The sequence below is a fragment of the Drosophila bipectinata genome, chromosome 3L, assembly GCF_030179905.1.
Source record: "Drosophila bipectinata strain 14024-0381.07 chromosome 3L, DbipHiC1v2, whole genome shotgun sequence".
NCBI lineage: Eukaryota > Metazoa > Arthropoda > Insecta > Diptera > Drosophilidae > Drosophila > Drosophila bipectinata.
The window spans coordinates 15,119,158-15,146,271 of NC_091738.1; the positions used below are offsets into that span (position 1 = coordinate 15,119,158).

General features: G+C 41.3%; 6 protein-coding genes across 10 annotated transcripts in view; 5 read left to right on the forward strand and 1 right to left on the reverse strand.

Moving 5' to 3' along the window:
- klar (klarsicht) overlaps positions 1 to 8,713 on the reverse strand; it is a 42,566-nt gene extending 33,853 nt beyond the window's left edge. For both annotated transcript variants that reach the window (XM_070280223.1, XM_017253468.3), the window contains exons 1-4: positions 8,334 to 8,713; positions 826 to 1,371; positions 511 to 765; positions 285 to 443 (exon numbers count right to left, since the gene is read on the reverse strand). In XM_070280223.1, the coding sequence (XP_070136324.1) occupies positions 285 to 443; positions 511 to 765; positions 826 to 1,248 (837 nt within the window). In that variant the 5' untranslated portion in view covers positions 1,249 to 1,371; positions 8,334 to 8,713. The remainder of the gene's footprint in view (positions 1 to 284; positions 444 to 510; positions 766 to 825; positions 1,372 to 8,333) is intronic.
- LOC108133519 (eukaryotic translation initiation factor 5A-like) lies at positions 2,568 to 3,290 on the forward strand. Its single transcript, XM_017253474.3, has one exon. The coding sequence runs from the start codon at positions 2,738 to 2,740 to the stop codon at positions 3,218 to 3,220; it is 483 nt and encodes a 160-aa protein (XP_017108963.1). The 5' UTR covers positions 2,568 to 2,737; the 3' UTR covers positions 3,221 to 3,290.
- LOC122322226 (eukaryotic translation initiation factor 5A-like) lies at positions 3,514 to 5,098 on the forward strand. Of its 3 annotated transcripts, none has more exons than XM_070280483.1 (4): positions 3,888 to 4,055; positions 4,240 to 4,344; positions 4,412 to 4,483; positions 4,536 to 5,098. In XM_070280483.1, the coding sequence occupies exons 2-4, from the start codon at positions 4,286 to 4,288 to the stop codon at positions 5,068 to 5,070; spliced, it is 666 nt and encodes a 221-aa protein (XP_070136584.1). In that variant the 5' UTR covers positions 3,888 to 4,055; positions 4,240 to 4,285; the 3' UTR covers positions 5,071 to 5,098. The 3 variants fall into 3 exon arrangements, with proteins under 3 accessions (XP_043069776.1, XP_070136584.1, XP_070136583.1); XM_070280482.1 differs by having other exon boundaries at positions 4,045 to 4,177; XM_043213841.2 differs by lacking the exons at positions 3,888 to 4,055; positions 4,240 to 4,344 and adding an exon at positions 3,514 to 3,579.
- LOC108133520 (eukaryotic translation initiation factor 5A-like) lies at positions 6,536 to 7,018 on the forward strand. The gene has a single exon (XM_017253476.3). The coding sequence runs from the start codon at positions 6,536 to 6,538 to the stop codon at positions 7,016 to 7,018; it is 483 nt and encodes a 160-aa protein (XP_017108965.2).
- Positions 8,714 to 8,815: 102 nt separating the features above from the next.
- Positions 8,816 to 27,114, forward strand: part of Dna2 (DNA replication helicase/nuclease 2) — a 40,519-nt gene continuing 22,220 nt past the window's right edge. Inside the window, exons 1-3 of one of the 2 annotated variants that reach the window (XM_070280225.1) lie at positions 8,816 to 9,443; positions 9,502 to 10,539; positions 10,593 to 12,296. In XM_070280225.1, the coding sequence (XP_070136326.1) occupies positions 8,904 to 9,443; positions 9,502 to 10,539; positions 10,593 to 12,293 (3,279 nt within the window). In that variant the 5' untranslated portion in view covers positions 8,816 to 8,903 and the 3' untranslated portion in view covers positions 12,294 to 12,296. Of the gene's footprint in view, positions 9,444 to 9,501; positions 10,540 to 10,592; positions 12,418 to 27,114 lie in introns of those variants that run through there. The other variant, XM_017253498.3, reaches the window with a different exon arrangement.
- Positions 12,854 to 13,584, forward strand: LOC108133534 (uncharacterized). Its single transcript, XM_017253504.3, has one exon. It carries the CDS (start codon positions 13,043 to 13,045, stop codon positions 13,508 to 13,510), a length of 468 nt encoding a protein of 155 aa, XP_017108993.2. The 5' UTR covers positions 12,854 to 13,042; the 3' UTR covers positions 13,511 to 13,584.

A 27,114-nucleotide genomic window follows, 5' to 3' on the forward strand; every position in this document is an offset into this window, starting at 1 on the left:
TATAGTTTTTTGGAGGGGAAGATAGCCGAGGGGTATAACGCCTTCCTTAGTGTGAAATAGAATGAAGTATAAGTATATTTTGAAGTATATGATGAATTTAGTTGCTATTTTTGATGCTATATCTATATTATCTATGTTATTGTATTATTTTTATTATTTATTAAAGAAAACTTATATTTACAAAACTTATAATAATTAAATTATAACCGCCGGCACCTTACGCCAGGGACTGAGAATATTTTAAACAAAAAATTAATCTCTTTCTTCAAAAAACATCAACTCACCGAGTGAACTGCTAAATGCCTTTGCAGATCCGCGTTACCAAACAAGGTCAACTCTGAAATGGTCGGCGAGGATTCCAATTTATTTTCCATTTCCCGGAGCCAGCGTCGCAGCTCCTTGGGATCCTCACTGAAGCCCTTGGGTTGCGTCTCGTCGGTCATCTGGAAAGCAGGCAAAGACTGTATAATGAAGCATACTTTTGGGCAGAACTCGAATAAGACAGCCCACCTTGACGCAGCCCTCTCTGGACATTTCCAACACTGCAGCCGCTCCCTCAATCTCACAGCGTGCCTCCTTGCAGGTGTCCAGCAAGTTGGTGTCCATGATGTAGTTGTAGTTCGTTTGGATGGCCGCCCACAGGTCGTCCTTGCCGGACGAGCCCAGTCCCAAAGTGGCGTTGCTGTGAAGGCTGTTGGAGCTGCTGTGTCCACTGCCCCAGGAATACCGATGCATCTTGTTGCTGCTTCCACTCTGTGAGTTCTTCTGCAAAGGGACATAGTATTATTAACCTATAAAGAGTATCATCATTACTGGCCCACTCACCTTAAGGCTATGATAGGGTCTCTCCAAGTGGATCTTGGCCTGAACGACATTACGTCGCTCTAGATGCTCCTCACTGGGCGCCTGCAGGGACATCATCGAGTGCGATTGCTTTAGAAGATCACTCTTGAGAAAGTTCTCACTGGAGCGACGTGCCTTGCCCTCTCTTTCCATACCGCTTCCATTTGATATACGATTTTGCTTTTTGAGGGAACTACTTCGACTGCCCGCCTTGTTGGGGGGCGTAACTGGTATGGCAAAGGTTCCATCTAGTTTCGTTGTATTGTCTCGGGTGGCAGAACCTTCGTCTCCACCTGTTATTATGGCCGCATTTTCAGTCTCTTGGTTGGTTATCATAGCTATTTCCTTATCTGAATTTTTTTCGTTCTTGATTTCGATTTCAATTTCCATTGTTTCGGTTTCCATTGCTCTCTATTTGGTGGTGGTGGTGGTCCCGTGTGGGTCTCCAAGTCTTGATGTCATTACTTCTTTACATTCCAAGGATGATCCTTAGTCCTTGCCTAGTACTTCTTAGTTGTCCTTCTTTTTCTAAAAGAAAAATAAAAGATATTAGTGATGAAGCTTTGTAGTTAGACTCTAAAGACTCTCTACAAGCCTGGTGGATACTTGAGACTTGCAGATAATGGCATAAGAGCTTCTGAAATACGATCTGGAAGACCGGTGCACTTTCAGGTGCCTGGAGAAACACAAAAGAACCCACAGAATAGCTGAAATCTTACACAACTCGCATAGTTTATAACCCAATAGCAGCCACAATCGAGAGTCCAGCCAGTTCTACCAAACGGGTAACTGGCTCTCCGGACAAAGGCCTTTTAGTTTAAAATCCAAAAACTTCAAAAGAAGTGAAAGAGCTGCATGTGTGTGGCGATGCCGATGGAGATGGAGATTGTCGAACAAAAACGCATTCGAAATGAAATAGAAAGTAAAATCCAACAAAAAAAAAATCCAAAAATGCAAAAAAAAAAAAAGAGCGTCAAACGATCACTAAAAATCTCGATAACTACCAATATCAGATGAGGTGGTGGGAAGGCCTGTCTTAAGCACCACTGGGTGTTGTTGCAAACATGTTTCTTGTTAGTGTTGTTGTTGTTGTTGTTGTCTAGGCCAAAGATATTTTTTTTTCGGGTTTCAGTTTGGGGTCCAGCATGACCTTGTTAGCGGAATTCTTGTAATACGAGGCGCCCACTGCAACCAAAACTAGTAGTCCGAGTCCAAAACTGCATACTGGGGGGCTCTCTCTCTTTGGCGACGACGGCCACAAATAGTTGAAATTCACTCGAGAGCCGGCAAATACAGAAAATGTGGTCAGTGACAACTGGCAGGTAGTGTAACTGGATGCAGAGTGGGTATATGTATTTAGTTATGAACTTGGTTATGACCACACTCTGGGAAATTATATAGAAGGCAGTAGGGCAATAGTTAGACTCCAACCAGGTCATATTCCACCTTATATAGCTTCCCCCTAAAAAGATAAACCTTGAAAACTTGTTATATAATTTTTATAAAATATTCAAATGGCCAAAAGCTTTGAGTTTAGGGCCCAAAAGCTTGCCGTCAGCAGTGCCGTGAAGTGGAACGACACTTGAGTGGGCCGAGCCCCGCTATATGATATTGAATTGCAAATATTGATTAGATCTGATAAACCAAATAACTGTAACTGGAACTGTACAAAGTTCAATTGAAGAAAAGGTAATCCAAGTAGACCTTTAACCTTCAAGTCACTTCAACTCGAATCTAGACTTCATTACAAGCCACAAAGTTCAGGCGAGAGACCAGCCTCTCCCCAGACAGACAGACAGAGTATCTCTAAAAAATTAATTTTAAAATATTTCTATATATATTTTAAGCATTTTTTATAAGCTAACGAGAGACTAATCTTTGGCGAATCTCAGTGATGGCCGACGACGACGATGCCCAATTCGATACCGTGGACTCGGGGGCCTCCAAGACCTTCCCCATGCAGTGCTCGGCCCTGCGCAAGAACGGCTTCGTGATGCTTAAGGGACGCCCCTGCAAGATCGTCGACATGTCCACCTCGAAGACCGGCAAGCATGGCCACGCCAAGGTCCATCTGGTGGGCGTCGATATCTTCACCCAGAAGAAGTACGAGGACATCTGCCCCTCCACCCACAACATGGACGTGCCGCATGTGAAGCGCGAGGACTACCAGCTAACTGACATCAGTGACGACGGATTTGTGACTTTGATGTCCGACAACGGTGAGATACGGGAGGACCTCAAGGTGCCCGAGGGCGAGCTGGGCGGTAGCGTGCGCTCCGAGTTCGATGAGGGCAAGGACCTCATCTGCACCGTGCTGGCGGCCTGCGGCGAGGAGTGTGTCATCGCCATGAAGATAAACAGTGGCTTGGACAAGTAATCAATAGAACTAACTAATAATGCCAAGCATTGGCTTGAGAACCGATCAATAAATGGATCATCTGAGTGTTCTTTTTGAGTTTTTTGAGCAGAGAGAGCTTTTCCAGAAGACTATATCTCCAAGTCTAGCTTGTACTGTGGGGGTATGTGGGGACAAGGACGGGCAACCCAAATAAAAAGCCAGTCTTTGGTGATGAATGGATGAGGCTTCCAATCCTCAGGTGCTCGAGTGGTGAGCAAGAAGCGTGTTACTACTGCACACTTTAAGATACAGATACAAAACAAAAGATACTACAACAAGTTCTGGGGGTGAGCTTTAAAATATGCTTGGCTTGTCACGTGAATCATCACACCCTTCAGGTGAGTTATACCCTTACAGAGGAGGGTACTATAGGGATAATCAGTCATAGTATAGATATATAGACATAGTCCCACCATATAAAGTATCTTCATAAGCGTCACCTTCCCTTCTTTTCTATCCAAGCAGTATATAAGTCGTATAAGCCAGGATCGCCCGACTATATCCTATAGCTGTCATATATCAGAACCATGGGAAGGGCTCCAACTTTCGTGTTTTTGAATATAGAACATAGGAGCTTCTATTTTTCTATTTTTGATACAATTTTGGGCCATCTGCTCCGATTAACTCAGGTTTATAAGAATCGGTCAACTATATCCCATAGGGAAATGCCCCAACTTTCGTGATTTTAAAGATAGAAGATCGGACCTTCCTACAGGTTATATTTTTGGCCATCTGCTCCGATCTATATCCGATATTTGCGATTTATATAAACAATCTGCACTGAGAGGGTATATCAACTTCGACTTCACCCAAAGTAAGCTTTTCTCTTGTTTATGTTTAAAGTTTATTAATTTAAAGTTTAGACATGTTTCAACGCCGCTATTATTCAGGCACCTGCCAAATCGGCAAAGTTGGGCTGTTAAACAAGACCCTAAAGTTTAGAGACCATTCATATAAAATACTTTATTCATTTTAAATTTAAATATTTCTTTATTTAGAACCAGAGCTGAGTCTACTTTGGTTGTTTCAAGACAGAACCTGAAAATGTACACAGCAAAAAACGGATTGACTGAAAATAAAAAATATTTTCCCGGCTTGTTGGGGTTTTAAATTTATAATTTGCTCCCTCAATCAATAAAATGTATTATAAAAATCCTTTCATAATTTCAGAATTTTCATACGGAACCCACTCTATGATTCGCTCAGTGTAGAAGATCGATTCTCGCACCAATACAACTATGGGTAACTTTTGTTTTGCTATCTTCGGGCTCATTCCAGCTTTTTTATAATTTAGGCTTCTTAAGAAAAATGTCACTTTTGATACAACTCTAAAACGTGGAAGTCGAATCTTAGCGATGGCAGACGAACGCGAACTAATTAACTTCGAAGGCGAAGAACCTATCAGATACGTTCCGTGCTGGAATTTGCACAAAAATGGACTTGTGGTGCTGAAGGGACGTATCTGCAAAATCGTCGAAACGTCCAGCTCAGGCTATCCTGAAGACTCTTCATCGAAAGTCGACCTGGTGGGCGTCGATGTCCTCACCCAGGAAAAGTTCGAGGGTACCTTCCCCTCCACCGAAAGGCTGGAGGTTCCGATTGTGAAGGACTACCAACTAATTTGTGTCGGTAACGATGGATTTGTGTTTCTGGAGTCGGAAGACGGAGACCAACAGAACCTCAAGCTGCCCGAGGGTGACCTGGGCGGAAAATTTCGTTCAGAGTTTGAAAAGAGCAAGGAGATTTTGTTCACCGTTCAGTTGGCTGGCGAAGTGGTGCAGATTATTGACGTAAAGGTTGGTAGTTTTGAAAAAAGTGACGAGGAATAAAATAATTATGTCAAGCAATGACTTAAGAAGCGACCAATAAATGAATCTTGTTGAGTTTTTTAAGGGAGAGCTTTCCATAAGACTGTATCTCCAAGTCTAGCTTGTAGTGTGGGGGTATGTGGGGACAAGCACGGGCAACCCAAATAAAAAGCCAGTCTTTGGTGATGAATGGATGAGGCTTCCAGACCTCAAGTGCCCGAGTGGTAAGCACGGAAAAACGGAAAAAGAACACCAAGAACTGTGCTACTACTGCACACTTTCAGATACAGATACAAAACAAAAACAACTACAAGTTCTGGGGGTGAGCTTTAAAATATGCTTGGCTTGTCACGTGAATCATCACACCCTTCAGGTGAGTTATACTCTTACAGAGGGTACTATAGGGATAATCAGTCATAGTACAGACATCTCCGACCATGTAAAGTATCTTAATCAGGATCACTACACCTTCTTTTCTATCCCAGCAGTATATAAGTCGAATAAACCAGTATCGGTTGACTATATCCTATAGCTGTCATATATCTGAACCCTGGGAAGTGCCCCAACTTTCGTGTTTTTGAAGATAGAAGATCGGAGCTTTTTCTATTTTTCTATTTTTGATACAATTTTGGACCATCTGCTCCGATCTTCTCAATTTTATAAGAATCGGTCAACTATATCCCATAGGGAAATGCACCAACTTTCGTGATTTAAAAGATAAAATATAGGAGCTTCCTACAGATTCAATTTTTGGCCATCTGCTTCGATCTACTCCGATCTATATCCCATATTTGCGATTTATTTCTGCGATTTATTATTTATGTGCACTGAAAGGGTATACTAACTTCGACTTCACCCAAAGTAATTTTTTCTCTCTTGGGTATGTTTGTTTATTAATTTCAAGTTTCGACATGTTTCAACGCCGCTATTATTCAGGCACGTGCAAAGGTAAACACACACGTTTAGTCCAAAGCTACCTTGAAAATTTATTAAAGAATTTGAATCAAATACCCAAATGGGCAAAGCTGGGCTGTTTAACAAGACCCTAAAGTTTAGAGACCATTCATATAAAATATTCATACATTTTAAATTTAAATATTTGTTTATTTAGAACCAGAACTGAGTCTACTTTGGTTGTTTCAAAGACAGAACCTGAAAATGTGCACTGCAAAAAATGTAAACTGAAAATAAAAATATATATCCGACTTTTTGGGTTTTTTAAGTAAATTTTCTATTTTTAAAAATGTTTCAATTTTAATTTGCTCCCTCAATCTATAAAATGTATTATAAAAATCCCAAGTATTTTCATACGGAACCCACTCTATGATTCGCTCAGTGTAAAAGATCGATTCTCGCATCAATACAACTATTGGATAACTTTTGTTTTGTTCTCTTCGGACTCACCCTAGCTTTATATATTTTAAGTTTTTAGACAAAATATGTCACTTTTGATACAACTCTAACACGTGGAAGTCGAATCTTAGCGATGGCAGACGAAGGCGAACTACCTACCTTCGAAGGCGAAGGACCTATCAGATACGTTCCGTGCTGGAATTTGCACAAAGATGAATTTGTGATTCTGAAGAAACGTCCCTGCAAAATCATCGAAACGTCCAGCACAGGATTTCCTGTAGACTCTTCATCGAAAGTCCACCTGGTGGGCGTCGATTTCTTCACCCAGGAAAAGTACGAGGATACTTTTCCCGCCACCGAAATTGTGGAGGTGCCGGTTGTGAAGCGCGAGGACTACCACCTAATTTCTATCGGTGACGATGGATTTGTTACCCTGCAGTCAGAACGCGGAGACCTACGGGAGGACCTCAAGCTGCCCGAGGGTGAGCTGGGCGGAAACTGGTGTTCAGAGCTTGAAAAGGGCGAGGACATCTTGGTTACCGTTCAGTTGGCTGGCGAACTGGGGCAGATCATTGACATAAAGGTTGGTAGTTTTGAAGAAATTAAAGAGGAATAAAATAATTATGCCAAGCTATGGCTTAAGAAGCGACCAATAAATTAATATTGTTGAGTTTTCTAAGGGAGAGCTTTCCATAAGACTGTATCTCTAAGTCAAGCTTGTATTAGGGGTATGTGGGGTAGTCGGACAACCCAAATTAAAAGGTCTTTGGTGATGAATTGATGAGGCTTCAAGTGCCCAAGTGCTCAAGAGTGTTAAGTAGCAAAAAAGAGGCAAAAAAAAAACAGCGAAACAAATGACAAAAAAGAACACCAAAAACAAAACAAAAGAAACAACCACAAATTCTTTGGGTTTGTAGCTTTAAAATGGCTTGGTTTGTCACGTGAGTCACACCCTCCAGGTTGGCTTTTTTTTGTTATTTTCGAGGTATATGGCAAAAAGTAATCCTAAATGCACTACAAAAAATAGTTGAGACGAAAAGTATCTTGGAAATATATGCATAAACTTTTAAACTCATTCAGTCTTAAACTTTTATTCATACATATATCTCTTATCCCCTATCCATCTTTGATTAAGGGGGATAACCAGAAAAGTATAAATACCCATCCGCCATTTCCAGCTTTACATTCCATGCACTCTCCACACATGTATCTATCCTCTATTTATAGTCTTCTGCAGTCTATAGTCGGATATGATGAAACACTGGGCTGTTTAATCTTCAGAGGGCCTGGCCTTATAGGGTGTATTACCAACAGAAGGGCAGAAAACTAAAGATAAACTATAAGAAATATTTCCCTTGAAATTTTGAAATCTTTTACTTACTTAATATATGCATATTTTGTATGTTTATTTATTAATTTAAGATGTTTGGATGTTTCAACACCGACACTAATAAGACCCTCTTAAGAAACCACAAGAAAACCCAGCAGGTTGCTGTGATGTACTTGAAAAGAGAGATAGACAGATAGACAGAAAGAGAGTGAGAGAGAGAGCTAAATAACAAGACTTCCATGGGGGGAGGGAGGGAGAGCAAGAGAGATCGCAATCACCGTTAAATAATTTCATAATTAAAATTGACATCGAAAGTAACGTTGATAGAAGAGAGGGGATTGAAGGGGGAGCTATCGGTGATCGAGTATTTTGCCATTCCGCTCACAGCAAACGTGTTGATAAAAGAGAAAAATAAAAAGAGGAAGTAAGCGAGCATAAAGAATAGGCGTAACTCGAAAAGAAGCAAAGTTAAGCACAAAAAAAGACGCCCGCCTGCCCAGCGAAAAGAAGGAAACGCACACATATGCATCCAAATCCAAATGAAGTCAGTGAGAAATATTCCACCTATAAGCCGCAGATCTTTGGAATTTTCAAAGCTTACGCTATTTGTATGTCCAGGTCCGCATATTTTGGGTGCAGCCAGATAATAGTTTCAGCACGTATCCCGGTTTTTACCAATAATTATTTTATTTTCTTTTTCACACAATTCGCGGCAGCTTACTCACTCATACAAGTGCACGCACTGCAATTGGGTGGGTTTTTTTTTTTGTTATTTATCTACTCTACATTTCGCCATTTTGCAGGGCCATTTTGGCCACTATGGGTGGGTTTCAGCTTCAATGCTGAATAGTTTGGCACCGCAAAGAACTTTTGTTATAGCGCCCGGTTCAACAAAACAATTTTTTAAACAAATTATACACGAAAACAACACAAGCACGCGCGAATCTTGCTCAACGGATCAGATTAGTGTGGCCAATGGATCAGATTAGTATGGCCAACGGATCAGATTAGCGTGGCCAATTTGTTGCCAACAATTTTTTACCTTTTTTTTGGTCAGTATTTTTTGGTATTTCTTCGATAAATATCAATGTTTCATCTCTAACTTTATCAATTTTGGCGCCAAATTGGTTAGACAACAAAGTGGCTAAAAATTAAAAAAACAATTATTTTAATGGCTACAAAACGGGTGCTGACGCCTACCAAGGGAGAGAATATAAATTCTAACAACTGCTCACCCAAGAAATTCAAGTCCTTGGACTTTTCGGCTGGCCTGAAAAATAATGAGTGGGACACTAGCGACTTTGATTTTGATTTGGCGGTGGAAAGTGCCTTGGAGTCTGTTTCTGAGCACCGCTTGGACCTCAGCCAGTGGCAGCGCTGTACTGTGGAACAGGTGGAATGGATGCCAAAGACCAGAGAATGCAAGATCTTGGTGAAAAAGTCCACTCGCTCTGACGAGCCGGCAGAAACAGCCTTGTGTCACCTGCAGACTCCATGGAACGGCATGCGCCTGGAAGTCGGTGACACTGTTTCTCTTTTGGCCAAATGGCAGCCGTCTTTGGGCGCCTATCTTGTAAGCAAGGACTATGGTTTCTGTGTCTCCCACCCCGACTTGTTGATCTCCGCCACCACACTGACCGGCTCACTCTTTTGTCGCCGGAAATCAGTTCTTCAGGAACGATTCCGAGGTCTGGATTCGGGTAGTTCCATTGTATGTAGCGTTAAGTAATCTTTGCCATCGTAATAGCTTCATTCATGTCCCCTTCCAGATGGTCATTGGCACTTTAGTGCATGAACTGCTGCAGAGCGTACTTCTCCAGAAGCTTGCCACCAAGGATGACATACGGTTGGCTCTTCAGAACATGCTGGGCAGCTCGTCATTGGCCCACATGCTCTATGCCAACAATCTAACCCAGTCTGAGGTCGAATTGCAGCTACACACATTTCTAGATCCCATTTCCCGGTTCGTCTCCCAATATATAAACGGCGAAGCTCCTGACAGATATCCTCCAGAAGCCTTTCAGGGGCGCATCCACGAGATTCGTGACATTGAAGAGAACCTTTGGGTGCCTCAGCTGGGGCTCAAAGGGAAAGTGGACGTGTCAGTGAGAGTGAAGAGTCGGAATCAAACGGAGAAGACTATTCCGTTGGAGTTGAAAACTGGAAGAGCCAGTTTCTCCATGGAGCACAAAGGGCAGCTGCTTCTCTATGAGCTAATGCATTCGGTGCTGGGCAAGGATACCACGTCTGGCCTGCTGTTGTACATCAGGGAGGGACTCCTGCGAGAGGTGCCCAGCAGCAGAAATGAGCAAAGGGATCTGGTGCTGCTCCGCAATGATCTAGCTCATTGGTTGACCCGGGAGGTGACTCCTGGCTTGGAAAACACTGATCCTCTACCGCAGCTGCAGCTGCCAGAGCCCATACATCATCACAGTGCATGCGGTAACTGCGCCTACAACACCATATGCACCAGTTTTGCTCAAAGCGATGATAAGCTAGAGCTTAGTGAATCTCATCCTCTGAAAAAGCTCATGCCCCAGCTGCTGGGTCATCTTCTCCAACGCGATCACGACTATGTACGGCATTGGTGCAGTGTGCTGGCACTAGAAGAGCAACACAACCGCCAATCCAACCACTTTGCTCATTTTTGGACAGAAGATCCCAGTATTAGGCAAAAACAAGGCCGTGCCATAGGTCACTTGAAGCTGAGGAGTGGCCAGAAGGTTGAGATGAAAGAAGGACGCTACAAGCAGGGCTTGGAGCTCAACGAGGAAGCCGATTCCAGTCTGGATTTGAAACTCAGTGGTGTAAAGAACTTGGCTTGTCTGTTAGAGAATCTTAATATCATTACTTCTTTCAGTTCGATGTGGACGAATATGTGGTGGTCAGCTCCAGCTCACGCCTGGCCGTAGCATCGGGCTTCATAGATTTGCTGGAAAAGCGGCACTTGGTACTACGGCTGGATCGTGATCTCAGTAAGATCTACGAAGGGGAGACCTTTATTGTGGACAAAAACGAATCTCAGACCTTTTCCACCTTTAATTACACAAATCTGGGCTTGCTTCTCTCCGACGAGCCCCGATTCCAGGAGCTTCGTGAAATCGTTGTGGCGAAGAGACCTCCAACCCAAAGTAAGATTCTGCCCGCCCTGATATTAACAAAAGGCGCCAAGATGCTTTTGGCTCTAAACAAAGTTCAGAGGACTGCAGCCCTGAGAGCTTTAACTACCAGTAGCCATCTGTTGATCAAGGGTCTTCCCGGCACTGGAAAAACCCAGACTTTGGTGTCCCTGGTTCGTGTTCTTCATCTTCTCGGCAAGAGTGTGCTAATCACCGCCCACACCCACTCCGCTGTGGACAATCTCTTGTTGCGCCTGTTGCCTTTTGACTTGCCTTTGATGCGTCTCGGCTCTAGCTCGCGGATTCATCCCCAGCTTGGAGAAATCAGCGAGGCGCGGCTTACCCATCACTGCACTACTGTGGAGGAGTTGGCGACGGCTTTGGATAAGCCTTCAATTGTAGGGGTTACCTGTTTGGGCACAAGCCACGCTCTCTTCCAAAGGAAGAAGTTTGATTACTGCATCGTGGATGAAGCGACACAAGTTCTCCAGCCAACCGTCCTTCGGCCGCTGAGCTTCTGCAGCAAATTCGTCCTCGTTGGAGATCCGAAGCAGTTGCCGCCAGTGATACGTTCCAGCGAAGCTCGGCAAAGGGGTGCTGAGGAAACACTCTTTCACAGGCTGGACTCTGAGGAGGCCACGGCAGTCTTGAGTCTGCAGTATCGCATGAATAAGACCATAACCCGACTGGCCAACGAGCTGACCTACGCCGGACAGCTGCAGTGTGCCTCGGAAACTGTATCTGGAGCCCGGTTACAGCTGCAACCTTCAGTAAAAGCCTCCAAGTGGGTCCAAAAAGTCTTACAAACTCATCTGGATCAAGCTGTGTTCTTCATCAACACCGGAGATTGCCTGGAACGCTGCGAAAAGCTTATCAACGCCCGCATCATGACCACCTGTTCCTTCATCGACCAAAAATATGGAGATCAGGAAGAGAAGCCGAAAACCAAGTCCAAGAAGCGCGTCTCCAAGTACGCCAACGTTTGCGAGGCCGGCGTTGTGATGCACCTACTTGATTATTTACTTAAATCTGGATTCGATGCCTCCCAAATCGGAGTAATAGCTCCCTACCGCGCGCAAGTGGAACTCTTAAAGAAGCTAGCCGCCAAATTGGACCCCATCCTCGAGTGCAACACTGTGGATCAGTACCAAGGCAGGGACAAGGAGCTCATTATCTATAGCTGTGCCAAAACTGGAAGCAGAGTCCCCGATATGGAGCGTTCGAGGGAGTCGGAAATCCTGGAAGATCAGCGCCGGTTGACCGTGGCTATCACCAGAGCCAAGTGCAAGCTAATCTTGGTCGGTGACGTTCAATGCTTGGAGCAGTATGGACCCTTCAGGGAACTTTTCAAGCACATTCCAGAGCGGTGTCGCCTCAAATTGGAAGATGATCATAATGATTTTGAATGGCAAACCATTCTAGCAGAGCTGGATTTCAGTTAAAAGGTTAGTTCTTATAAAGGTTATTCTCATTTTGGGAAACAAAACATAAAATGTTAAACAATATTATTAAAAGAACTTTGTTTTTTTTATTTTATTTCCTTTTTTTTTTATTAAAAAAGATACATAAAGTTTTTTGATTGTAAAGCCGATCCACATCTCTGTTTTAATTAGTTTAATTTTATTTAAATATACAAAAGATAAGTCTGCCTCATCACATTTTTAAAGATGGAAGAGCTGCAACTGACTTGGCAGCTGCGCCATCTATCGGTGGTGTATTTTTCCTCTGTTCTTTGATCTTTGATCTTAGATTTCTAAATCAATATATTAAAAATTATAATGCTATCTGGGATAATTATAAAATAAAATCGTAGTCAAAATGTCAAATTTTGAACCTCATGAAAAATTTATATTTTTTTTATGGCCGTTTTATATTCTCAGATGAGAGCTTCCAACTTAAGAAACCATTCTCGAAAACAGCCTTCGGACCAAGAAAGTTTGATTTATTAAAAAAATGTAGTACTTTGAATTTACCTTCAGTCTAAAAATTTTTTAAAATTCAAAACTTACTCTTAGACCTTAGTAACAGTTTAAATATGACATAGTTCCGAGCAAAATCGTCTGTAAATTAAAAAAAACCTGAAGTGTTTACAAGAAAATGCTCACGAAATTCTAGGATAGTGGACAGTGGAGTATTCTGGCGGGGAAACATCCAAGGAAGTCTCGATCAGTTTCACCTTAAATAGGGCACCATGGCGTTTGTGGAGGAAGCGCATTTCGCGTTCGCCAAGAAGGTGGCCCTCGACTGGCGGGAACTGGTCCGCGAGAAGAAATTCCAAATGCTGGAGACTCCAACGGAGAGCTTAGCCAATGTAGAGTCACTGGTCTCCATGGCGCGCTCCAAAGCCCGGACCAGTTCCATGTTCACAGCCGAGAGGCGAGAGTCATCCTTCTACCGTGCCACATTCTCCAAGCCCCCCAGGGAACTGGAAATCGAACGGAGGGCGGGTAGCATGGATCCTGATCGCATTCGGGTGAACGAGGACCTTAACCTGTACATCTACCCGCCAGTTCAGGTGACCGAAGAGGCCCGAATGTCCCTGCTCCTGGATCCCATCTCAGTCTCAGTCATGTCACCTATATCTCCCATTATTCTCAGCAATCTTAGTTTAGTTTCGAAGCAAAACGACGCTGAATCTGTCAAATCCTTTACGGGGTAGACTCCTTATACTCCTTATAGGAAGGAGACCTGTTCACGAAACCTACAAATCCTAACACCATTTGAGCAATAAAACACTCGAAAAAAATGTTTAGTGCGTTGGTAGAAGTACCCCTGGGTGGGGGCTTAAAAATTACAACTAATTCTAAAGCCTATTCCTCACAATTCCTTAGCGACTTTGGCCTTTACCCGAAATCCTTTGGCCGTCCGACACGCCGTTCCACTAGCAAGGTGTCCGATGACTTTGATGAATTTCTGCGAAATGCATGACACTTGAAGCTTGGCCGAACTGGGAGTCCACATCCGGAAGGAGTCCCACGACAGGGAAAAAATATACTTTCCCTGTGCGCAGAAGTACTTCAGCCAATCAGCACGAAGTACATAGACTGGGACGTAAATAAAAAAATAAGGTAAAATGTCGTTGTCTCTTTCTACTGCCAACACCCAAGACACAAACCATGTATAGGGGCTGTTAGCTGTCTGTTAACTGTCCCTGACTTCGAAATACCTGAGAAAATATTGTTATAATGGGCTTGAAGGATTTCTGGTTACCAGAAGCTTATAATTTCTCCAAATTTTACCATTGCCTTCTTGGATTAGTCAAACGGAAGCGTGGCAAGTGCTTAAACAATGGAAACATAATTTTGTTTACATTCGAGGGCACATCCCTTATATATAGATTCCATCACCTAGAGGGGAACTGTCGAACCAAGGGCGAAACAATTATAATTATATGGTTACTTACCAGCAGGCGTGGTCGGCACTCGCAGCCCTCGGCTTGTGAGTCAACGCGGAAGCGTCCTGGAGGTGATAATTTGCATAAAAAGCTTCTGTTTATGAAGGAGAATTATTGAAAGGTATAATCTGCTAGGCAAGAAGGTAAAAAATTGGAAAAAAGTAAGAAAATCTATATAGCGCATTTAATATACAATGTGACTTTCAGTTGGAAGCTCTTAAAGTATCTCAAAGTATTTCAAGTTCGTATTGCTAATTGCACATATTTAATATGAAACACCCTTCCCAACCCTTAAGCTATTCTTTGATTTTGTGATTAAACTGACCTCACCATGAGAGGCAGGTCCAACCACTATATGTTTACCATCCCCTTCCTTGTGAACTGTGTAGAGGGCCGGGCTCATTAAATGCCACATTCAGCCGTCAATCAACCGCCTCCGGCTAAAGTCCAAAATCAACACCTCGAATTAACTTTACCTTTCTATGAGTATCCCTAAGCTATACTACATACCATCTAGCATACTATACCAGCAACCGACTTGAAACATAAATAATATCAGGGAAATTGTAGAAAATAGCCGTAACAATTTATGTTGACATTATCTCAAGAGATATTATTCTATCCAGCTCGGGCTGTCTTTTTTTCTGCGATTTTTTTTCTTCTGAAATCTAGATGATTAATTACCCCGAAAGAATATTTAAATATGAAAAACGATGCCAATGATAAGCAGGGCGGGAAACTTTTCCTTATTGCTCCCTGGTTGGTAATAAACATGAATCGTTTTTTACAACGATTCATTTTCCTTATTTTTTTTTTTTTTCGTTGGAGGTTGCTCCATCGGACTGGGAGTGCATTGGACTTTAACACTTGCAAGGTAAATTTTTAATGAGAAAGTTGGGGTTTTCGTATTAAATTCCTTTCATGTTACCTTTTCTTGTAAAAGCACCATACGCCTTAAGAATTTTCATTTTAGCCTCGTCCTTTGTCAGAGTCTGAGCCATAGACTTGCCAATAAAATTCGATTTTTGTCCCGGGTCCAGACCCCAAGAAGGGGCCAAGAAAAAGGTCGCGCTATTAAATGTAACTGCACTGTAATTTGCATAATTTTCTATTCATTACATAATTTTGTCAATTTCCGATACATTATAATTTGTTAGAGAACACAGGGGGAATGACAACATAAAAAAAAAACAGGAGCATGAACAGGATCAGAAAAAATATGCAAAGTAGCGGCCGAGGAAAAAATGGAACAAATTATAGAGGGGGTATATGCCATGCTCGCCCTCTTTGTTCTGGTTCCTTTTATTTGTAATTTGTTTTCAGCTTAAAAAGATTATTTTATGGTGAAAACAACCAGGACCAAGATGTTCAATATTTTATGCGCAATATGCCCGAATCGAGTTCTAGGCCACAACGAGGACTTCAGACGGGTAGAGAGAAATTAACACATTTGACAAGAAAGCTACCCGAGATATGCATGGGAGACAAGAGCATCCCAGGACCTGGGTCGAACGAAGCGTAACCTCAGCTTTGGGATAAAAGAAAACCGCATTCTAAGTAAACCCTAACCGGAACCAAAAGGAAAATCACGTAGCCATTATAAATGCAAATCAAGTGTCAATATTGCACGTTTGAATATTTTTGCCATAGGATTTTTATTTGCCAAACGAATGCGAATTTTTCCTATTTTTCTTTTCTTTATTCCGCAAATCAGCTAAGCAAACATCTGAGACAAAAGCAAAGCACAGGACGAGTGCAAAATCAATTGGAATCCCAAATGTCAACTAAGTGAATTCGAAGGACAATCAAAAATTCTGAAAAGCTAAACAGAAAATTGTTTGTTATTTAGTAAAGATGACTACACCACAGAACTACTTTTCCGCAAATCGTTTAAGGTATTCCGCTTTGGAATCGGATGATTATTGGCAAAGACATAGCCTTCGCTGTGGCTATAGTGTCATTTTCATACAATTTCACAATTTCGAAAGGGATCCCCCAGAAAATTTCGAAAAAAAATCTGAAAAATATTTTGTTCCCAGGTTTTGATGCAGATTGATGGAGAATCTATACACAAATCGTTTAAGGTATTCCGCTTTGGAATCGGATGATTATTGGCAAAGATATAGCCTTCGCTGTGGCTCATATAGTCATTTTCATACATTTTGCAATTTTGAAGGGGATCCCCCAGAAAATTTCGAAAAAAAGCCAAATATTATTTTGTTTTTAGATTGTTATGCAGCTTTGTGGAGAAAAATTTTACAAATCTTTTAAGGTATTCCTTATAAGAATATGAGGAATATTGCCATAATTTGGCTTGTGTTTGGAACCTGGATTTTGACATGAAATTATAAATATGTATGTGCCTGCATCTTGTAACCTGAGCTTTAATATTTTTGCATCACATGGAATCTGACCCCGGACCGAAAACACATTCGTGACTCCAAACAATACCAGCCAAGGAGTGATACAGAAAATAATAAATACAGCAGATGTATACAGACATGAGAGTCACGCCAATAAACCAACCGAAAAGGGGATACCCGAAATACCTGTCGTAAGGCCTTCTCCACCAACTGAGATAAGCTCAAGAGGTTTATTTGGAAGCCTACATTAGCTGACATTTCTTCTGTGGTGAGTGGGTTTTCGGGTGTCGGTTTGTTTTTATTCCACCGACCGGGCGATGATTCAAAGTGGAGGTTGTGTGGTGAAGGCACATCCTTGGCCTAATGGAAGACAAACATTTTATGACAAACTGACCTTTACACCCCCTGAGTCGTCTCCTTATGATTCGCTTACGCATTCTGGTTCTCATTCATTCAATTACATTTTTGCGCATACTCAGCACTAAAGGGACCGCTCATAAAGCGTCAAAATTTCGACCAAATGAGCAGGACCTATCATCTCCCCCGGTCAACCTTGTTTTCTTCATTAGAAACTGCTCCCTGGGGCATTCGATTTGTCTACGACCACACACATGAGTCCTGGTTCAAGTCAGGACGTTGAGGTCCACGACCACCCGACGTCAGCGCCATCAAAACGTTCGGCCTCTATTAAAACTGACAGCTCAACGACCCTCTCCCATGGTCCACCCTCCCCATCACTGGACACATCAGCTGAACCGCAGCGTAAACATTGCGGCTATCCAAATGGGCTCTTGTCCTTGGACTCTGGCCAAGGAATCGCGCCTCAAGCCTGGCCCGTGTCCTTCTGCCCTGTTCTCTTCGGTCGCGGATTTCCCTCGAGGACAGGGAAATACTTTGTCACACTCAGCACTTTTCCGGTTTATCCTTCAATTTTGTCCATTCATCGAGTCAAGGGGAGGGAATATACGGAAACCCTATTTGTTAAACACTGATCATTCATGGGATCTTATTTGAATACTCCCAGGGTCGACCCACAAAAAAAAACTATATTATTTTATCATACCATCACTCCTTAGTATCATTTATCTTAGCATACATAAGACCCTAAACAATATCTATAACTTTGGGAATTACAACCTATCCTATCCTTGTACAACTCATAAACTGCCTAAAAATATAATTTTTGGAAAGTCCAAAAAATATTTATATTTTATTGATCCAGAAACATCAAAGAACACTTCAGAAAGTAGGAAAACATACCATATGGTACAGCGCGAATAAACTTTTCATGAGTACTTTCCTGGTTCTCTTAAAAATGTATTTAGCAAACAGAAGATGACATAATTTTACTATTTCTTGTTAGAATGTAAACTTGAGACTTTCTTTAGTTTCCTTTTCATTAGGACCTTTTTCTCAGCCACTCATATAGTGAAGCTAATAGGCTTGAAAGGCTTGGAACGTCGTTAAATGTGGCGCATTCTTGCGTGGCCCCCCAAGGGGCATGGCCATTACTCCCCTTATGGTGAAGTGTGTCCCTTTTTGTTAATGGATAAATGGGCCTGGAAAATATAGCTTAAAGCAGTTTAAAGCATTTAAGGGGTGTACCCTTAGGTTTCAAACTTGATTCTCAAAACAGGTAAGGATACAACTAGACTTTTATTACACAAGATTTTCTGTGATTTGTGTTGGTGGTTCTTATTTACTTTTTTAAAACAATAGATGATGTAAGTTTCTAAAAGTAAATCATACATATGTGGATATACTCGTGTATTCCCTCCTCGATCTGCTCGCTGAACCCCACTAATGCCTTGCAAATTGACACTTTGGCCATTTCCCAAACGTCCCCTTTACAACGACTTGAGTCCATCAGGAAAGTGATGAATGTGCAAGTTCCTGGATGCGTATCCTGGCCAGCGAGCTGATCCGAGTCCCGAGTTGGGATGGCATCCGGGACTAAATTGGATTGCATATCATTACTTTGCACTTGTCTGACAGCAAATTTTCGCACTTTCCTTTCTTCGGAAAAAGCGGAAAAACCGTTACGGAAAAGGATAATTTATGCGACTTGCAGGAAGACCATTGATGGACATTTCTTTTTAACTGTTTGGGGGTGGTGGACGGCTTCGCTCTTGGTGTGTAAATCCAATAAAACATACTACATTGTTGCTCCTCATGAGGTTACGAAAATATTTGTTTCCTTAGCACAAGATACAGGGACGTTTTCTTTTAAGGATGAAAAAAATAACACCATTGGCAAGCAATTTATTGAAGAACAATGATTAATGAACTAAAACTTTAACTTTTGAAGCGATCAATAAAAGGTAAACTTTAATTTCCTTATAATTTGTGTATATCAAAGGACTATGAGCTACAAATTGCGTAAATCAAAGGACATTCGCCTACTAATAGATTAATTCAAAGTTAAATGCATCACCGTTTTAATTATGGGCCATAAATTAAGGATATTCATCCATCTCCCCAAAATGGTGGCTCGGTGGCCGCAAGTGTGAATTATGGCCGAACATCCTTTTTGTGTACTCGTGAGTTCTCATGTGTGTGTTGTCCTTTTGCGGCTGCGGTCAAATTAAATTAAATTGTCCTTTTTCATTTCGATACACTCCCAAAGTCCCTTGGGTAGGACAGAGAGGCAAATAAGCGCAGAGCTGCCTCATACTCGTCAGCTCCATTAAGCCAATAAAGCATTCGTTTCATTGGATTACGTATATGCCGATGTGAGGCCGAATGATGTCGACATCTAGGCTGGAATAGGTAGACATTCGGGATCCGGTTACACTGTCAAGAACATGTAACAGGAGGTGGCCTGTTGGAGCTGCCTGGACCCTGGCCTTTAACTATTATTGGTTGTATTGTACTGGCCAAAGTGCCTCAAAGGAATTCAAATTAGTTTCTGAATAAGGAGTTCAAACAAAGGAAATTAAATGAATAAGCGCAGTGTTCGGTTATGTGAGAGTGCATCCCCTGCACTAATGAGGATAAGAGCACATCCCAATCCCCAAAAATTGACGCACCCCCTCCACTCTGCTGGTCAAGTTCAGTTGATTAAATGTCGAAGATAATCATTTAATCCTCGAGAGCGGGGCACAGGCGTTGAAATTAAATTGTTCATGTATTATTCATTAGTTGGTTCTCAGTACTTTCTCTATTTTAATTCATCTAACCCCCAAACTAGTGGTTTCTATGGCCAGGACAAATCCAGACTTAATAGGAAAAATGCAGCAAGCCTAATGAACATCCGGTTTGCTGTGTTTGAGTTTCCTCTTCATTCCACTCGCTTCCTTTCATTTTGGCCTCTAGCCAAGCAGAAAAGATTTCTCTCACCCAATACGCTGTCGACCCCTTAATTCAGCTTCAGATTCTGCTGCTGATTGTGATGGATAAACTGAACTATTGGGGAAAATTGGCTTGGAAGATGCCCAAATTCGGTACAATTCAATGGGTTTCAATTGAAATTTTCTCTTCTTGATTTTGTCATTGATTTTTTTCGAGTCGGTAACTCCGACACACCCATATAGAGACGCCCTAAAAAGAAAGTTATGTTGTCACGACCAGATAACTCAGTGTTCCATGCATATGTATCTCCAAAAGAGCATACTACTACTACTGTCGAGTAAGAACCATTCTGGAGCGACGATTAAATTCTTAAATTTTTCTTTGTGGTAGCACAACTGGCGACATTTTTATGGACCCTTTCATCTCTCCACCCTTTCGACTGTAGTTTTAATACACTTAGTATTCAGTTATTTGAAGCGTTGCATATTAAACCATGCTTTGTCATACAAACGACTTCATTAAAGTCTCCACATACTTTGTTATTAAAACGGTCGAGTGGTTGGATTAGGCCAGCTTTTCTGACATCATCAAGCCGCACTTAATTCATTAAATCGCGAAATTGTCTTTAAAAAACTTTCAGCAAGACCAACAGAAAAGGTATATAATACAATCTCTAAAAAATATTCCCTACTGTCTAGCACGTTTCATTTGAAATTGAACTCCAATAATTGTTCCCAAAGGCACTGCCTATCTTGGGACTATTTTCCTTTTCTATTCGTCCTCAGTGTCAACTTTAAAGGTTGGCTTATCTGTGTGATGTTTGCCTTTCCTCTGAGAGGATTAAAAAGAAATCCTCTCCAAATTGAATGCGATTAAATTCGAAATTGACCTCTGGCTGACCATATGCAAATTTCCTAATAATCCTCAGCCCATCACCCTCTCCTTCGTTTATTCAAGCTGTGAAAGTCAGCAAGTCCAGAGCCGCCTCCCAGTGAATGTGTGTGCCTTTTCCCTGTTTCTACATTTTAAAATCGAATTTCCCTTTTCAAAAAAAAGGGAAGGAACAAAGTCAGGAGCGTATGGAAGCGTATTGTTCGTTTGGTTTTTATTGTCACGCAACAATTCTGTCAAGGGTGGCTTGGGCTTGTACCCGAAGCAAAGGGGTTCCCTTTAAATTGGGGTGGTGGCACATTCGCTCTCAAAACATAATTACGTGCTTGTAAACAATAATTTAATTTCGCACTAATGCAGCAAATTTGTGGGTTGATTGTGGGCTTTGGTAACGAACTTCCGCATTAAAGCGAAGGAGGGGCGTTGAAATTTTAAATCGGATCAGGCGATTCTTCTAATTTAGTCTCTAACCCACACCTTTGAGTACTTTTAAGATTCTGTTCAATTAATAGTTCTGCAGGGTTAAAACTAATATATTTTGGAAGTATGTTTTATGGATGTTTTGCAGATACAAACCAGTCCAAAAAGATAACAAAAAATATTTATTTTATTATCTTTATTTTAAGTAAACTATCTGTTATGTTTATTCTATTAAATAAGTTTACCTTTAATTTTTGTAAGAACTTGACAGAAAAATCAATAATTACCTTTTGGTTCCTAGTTCCTTTTTAGTTAAGTGTTTTTGAAAAGACCATTAATTTCATAATTTAATATCCCGAAGCACAAATTTTTAATTTAGATATTATTTTAGTTCATTAGGAATTAACTTAAGAAGCAAGTGGCTTCTAAAAATTTGAGGGCGGCATAAATCCCATTGAGTTTCAGGTCCAATGAGCAAACATTGTTCCGACACTTAAATTTGCATAATCAAAATCAAAAACATCGTTTCCATTCCGGCTCCTGCCGACTGTCAATATGCCACTTGGAAGCCACAGTCGAGCTGTTAAAATTATGCAAATTCAATTTTGAGACACTTTTTCCACCTCCCCGAACCAAGCCCATTCCCTTCCTCCAGTTGAGGCCCAAATTCAAGTAACTGTATTAATATAATTGGCTAGAGGCGGTTCGGTTTGGACGGGGGTTGGCTCTTTAAATTAGATTTAGACTTGCCACCCACAGGCCCATCCCCGACCAACAAGCCCTTTGATTATCTTTTGTTGCTCAAGAAAAGCAAAGTAGAATATTGGTCTGGGGGGTAAATAAACTTTAAATTTGTGACCATATCGAGCTCCATTTAACCTGCAGGTGCCATAATTTAAGCTCCCTGTCTGGTAATCTGTTTTGGTAATAATTCGTCGCACTCCTAGTCGTGTATCATGTTTTGTTGTGGGACCTGCAAATCGTTTTATTATTCCAACCCAATTGCTTCCCGACTATAAATAATTAATTTATATGGTTTCTCTGGGAGGTTCGTTGCTGGCCGGGAGCAGGATACTAGATGCTGGATAGCTAGTCCTTATTTATGACTCTGGATTCGGGGTCCGGCTTAACTGTTGCTTCCCAGCCTGAGATTTGTGGTCGGCCATTTAGATGCTAGATTAGCTTTCATGGTTTGGTTTTATCAAAAGGAAATGCGTACTGTTTTGAGTGGACAAAAAATTCAATAAAAAATATAACATTTTTGGGTTTTAAGATTTATATTTAAAGGAAACAAATTCCAAACCAATTCCAATTCCAGTCAGTATTCCAAACAAAGTGTAACCCCCATCTGATACGAAATCTTCACACCTTCTTGAAGTATTTTTGGTATTCTATGGATGTCCTTTCTACATGGGGATAATGCGTTTATGGTAACTGCAGCCGTTAACTGTCCATAAAAATGCACATTATTGTTATGTTGCATTGTCTGGGATGGCACTTTGAGCCTGGCTAACGGCATCGCCATCGAGTTTATACTAATCTCACCGTATTTAGTTGGCAGTTTGCCCGAAAAGCGAAAAGCTATCGCCCATCGCCTGTGGATTCCTGTGAAGCTTCCTTTCCTTTAAGGCGACGGGTCAAAATACTTTAGTGGATTATCGCTTGGCACGATTTTTATCATAGAATGGCATTCGATTGGAATGTCCTTTAGCGGCAATGCATTTGGAGTGGTACGACCAAGTGAATTGTACTTCCGTCGCCCGTAAGTATTTGACCCGTAAGTATTGGGGAGTCAAAGAGCATCTATTTGACTCGTGCCCAGTCCTTTTTCGAATCTCGTTAGGCCACCCCACTAGAATTTCGAGGACATTCCTTTATTACACACAGGACACAAGGAACAGGGGGTGGAAAGTTGAGTTCATATAGAGACCCCGCAAATGTCGGCAATAAAAAGATAATCATGATTTACAGCCAACTTCAATATGTGCCCCAAAATTCCAAAAAAGCTGAAAAGGTACGGGGGGCCTGTCGCCTGTCAAAAGTCCTTGTTCAACTGACATTCGGTATTTTATTAGCATATTAATTATAGGCTGTGCACGGCAGCTTCCTGCCTTAGCAATTATAATATTTGGGAACCATTTAAACTTTGACACCTCAGCTCTCAGCGGAATTCGCGTAAACTTTTATTGGCTCTCGCTGGGAAATCTCATTAATCTTCCGTCGTCGTAGAGGTGTAAAACGTAGACAAATCTTTTTTTTATGGTAATTGAACTTTTTTATTGTTTTCGCTTGCTCGAATAATTTCCTTTTCTGTTTTCATTTGGAAACGTTTCGTTTGGATTACTTATCGATTTCATTTAATTATTCCACCGCTTTGCATAGAGGTCAGCCTACACATCCTAACTCTCGGTGGATCTTCATTTGTATTATTCCAATTCCCAGGCGAGTAGTAAAGTAATTTGTGAAAGCTAATTGAGATATTTGCTCTGGTCAGCCCGGAAATTTTATGATGTGTTCCTTCATTAGCAATAAAACTAAATGGAAATGACCTGATGAAGTCTCGAATTGTATTTAGTCGTAAAGGGCGGAGTAAAGTGGGCAGAAGGGATAGTTCAATGGATACTGAAAGTAAGTGCTGAAAATGGTCTCTTTTTGAAACACTTTAATGTATGTAATATACATACTATTTACCATAAATAGTACAAATTTCTAAGCTTAAATCTTCCTTTTTTTCAAATTCCCTTCCAAGTACGATTGCCGACCTTTTCTACGCTACCTTTGCTATCTGCATTTATGGAGTAATAGATAATGGAGCAGCCAAGTTTTAAAATTGTTTCCATTTGCCGGTCAGGCCATTGCCTCTGACTACTGAGGAAGGACTCATTACGGCGTCGTTATCTGTCCCATATGAGAATCCCATCCCAACAAAGGGTAAGAACGGTGTGGAGCATGCCGAATGGCTTTATTGTAATTATGCTGCAACATTTTGTTAAAATATGACATATTTTATGACTCAGAGTGGGTGAGATTGCGGGTTACTTCGCAGGGCTTTTATCTGGCGCCCGCATGTGTAATTTGCATTCCACCCAGGACGCATGAATCTGGAGATCCAGGAACACTCGCATGTGCGCCAAATGAATTCGAATTGGTCCCATTTGTACTTTATTAGGGTTAAGTTTGGTTATTATCGCAGATAATGGCAAGAAAGATTCAGAGTTGAGGCAAGAACAAAGAAGTTTGCTATTTGGTAGGAAGGCTAGTCCTGTGTCGGATAACAGGGCTTTAGAATGCAACATTTTTGGTCGAAGTGTTTTCAAAACAAAGAAATTCCTTTCGTAAAATAGATTCATTAATAATTGTAAATTGGGTTTTGCTTGTTTTAGATTTTCAAGAACATTTAGCGCACAAAAAACTGGTTTTTTGTATAAAAACTGTTCAGACTGTTGGCTTTTTTTTGGGTTGCGAGAATCCTTTTAGTGTTCTTTTTCTTAAATTGTGAAATGCTTGGAATTCGCTATACTCGTGGAGGCAAAAACAATTCTCTCGCAGAAACCTGGTTTTTGCCCGTGATTCTTTTAAGTTTGGAAAATACATTTTTTGAGAGTACGATGGATATCTTTGATAAATAATTCACATTTTTGGGAATTTCGGGCACGTTGAACGCGTGCAGAGAATGAGGGCACATTGGTAATGGGTCGCATAAACTTGACCGAAAAAATCCTAAGCTTTTAGTTTGACTTTTCCTCAATAAATATTCAATAAAAATGCCACAAAATGTCATAAGTAAATTATTCACAATAGATTCCCAATTGATTGACACCCGCACGCGTCGTATTTGATTCGCTTGACAATTCACACGAGTCGGTGAAGGAATCGCACCAATTTTCTCTAAAGACGGGAAATTGCCGTAAGCCAGACACGTGTCACAAAAAAATAGAAACCAAATATTTTCCACGGCTTCTGGAGCTCTTGCTCTGCCAAACTGGAGCTAGTTCGGCATAACTGAAGGCGAAATATTTTAATAACTTAAATAAGTGTCCTCGACATTAAGTTGACAAATGTCTTAATATACAAAGTTCCTCGGAGGAGGGGAGAGATTGGGTGTCCAATCCCTGAGGATGGGAGCATCTCCCACGACATGGAAATCAAAGAATTTATCACTCCGGCGAGGGGATGAGAAACTCTTCTAGACTGGTTTTAGTTCATCTTCATTGCTGATGCGGCCAAGTGTAAGACTATGAATAATAAGAAGGGTTAAATTAGCATTTTCGCATTTATTTGGCCGATGACATAGCCAGATACGACACCAAAAAGGCCGGGGCTCATCTTGAACCCAACAACGGGTTAACATTATCTTCACAGCTTGGGGTTGCTTTGGATTAAGAATGGTTCGATTCCGGTGTCGGGGCTTATTAGCGAACGCGTGCAGTGGTAATCATGAGGCGTGTTATCAATGGAATGGGTTAGACTGGGGCAATTTCCGATGACACATGAAAAGAGTTGCTCCTCGGGGATAATCACTACTGATGGACCAAGAAAGGGCTGTAAGCCTGGTGACAAGAGATTAAAGAAGTCTCTACTTCGAAGATGTTTCGAACATAGAATATAGTATTTATCAAACTAAGTTTATTTCTTATCGGATTTATTTGAAGAATACAATTTCCATTTATCGGATGTTCAACATCCTCTTCCATTTATTAACCTTTCTCCTGTTGCCGATTGCTGTTTAAATCAAATCCATCCACCGTCAGAACACAGATTCATTTCATTTGGAATCTGCTTGGAGGTGATGCCTACAAGAATTACCCATTAAAAATGCTAATTAGTTGCACAAACCGTGAGCTTCGGTGTTTGCAGGAGAACTGGCTTCAAATCCTAAGGAACAAGACTCCAGACTCCAAACTCCAGACTCACAGACACCGGGAGTATCAAAATTGAAATCGAAGCTGTCGTTGGTGCCCCCAATTGAATGGCAATTAAGATAAATGTTCGCGGCTCGCACTTAAGTCGAACAAGCTGCAAACTCATACTTAAAGTACATAAAAGTCACACATTCGATGAAAAGTTTACGGAAAGTGGAGTGAAACTTTTAGCAAGTTATTGTTAAATAATTTCTGACTCTTTGAACTTAAAGCTAAGCAGCAAGGAATTTGAGCTAGGAATTATAATAGACAAAGGCTTTCCGCTTCTATTCTAATCGCCCAATATCTGTAGATTGTATTTTCGGAAAATCTTTCCATCTCAGTGTAAAGCAGTGGCCGTCTTTAAAACGACTTTTCGCAGGTTGTTTTTTTTTATCAATTGATGATTCGCGTCACGTTTGTAGCGTCTGGCAAAAATCGATACGCAATACGAACAGGGGAAGCCGGACAAAGGCCGAGGCGAACCGGAGTGCTAGAACGGTAGCGGCTAGATGACCGAGCCCCCTTTCCAAACTTCTCGCCCACCAACATACCACATCCCCAAATGAACAAGAGCTATACAGCGTAAACTTCCAGATATTCGGAATTGGCTCTCTCAAATGCCCACCATTAATCCTACATAGAACAGATATTAGCTGTGCAAAAATATTTTTATAATTTCGACTTCTTGATAAATCACAAGCGAAGTGGCATCATTTGTCAAGCAGCATCCCTCTGCCAAGAATAGGTAGCCCAGACTAGGATATCCTTGTAGCTTCCACATATGTCACAGGGGTCACGCAACGACACTTTCGTCATGGAACAGAGCAAATCTGTTAAGGGGATCTGATATAAAAAATGACCTCTTTCTGCTGGAGGGTTTTCGATGAGTAATGGACTTTTTTTTTTAACTTATAATATGCCAAGACATGGCTATTGAAACCCCTTTCAAAAATTCAAGTGTCCTGATGAGACGAAATTAAGCTTAGCTCGGTGTTCCTTT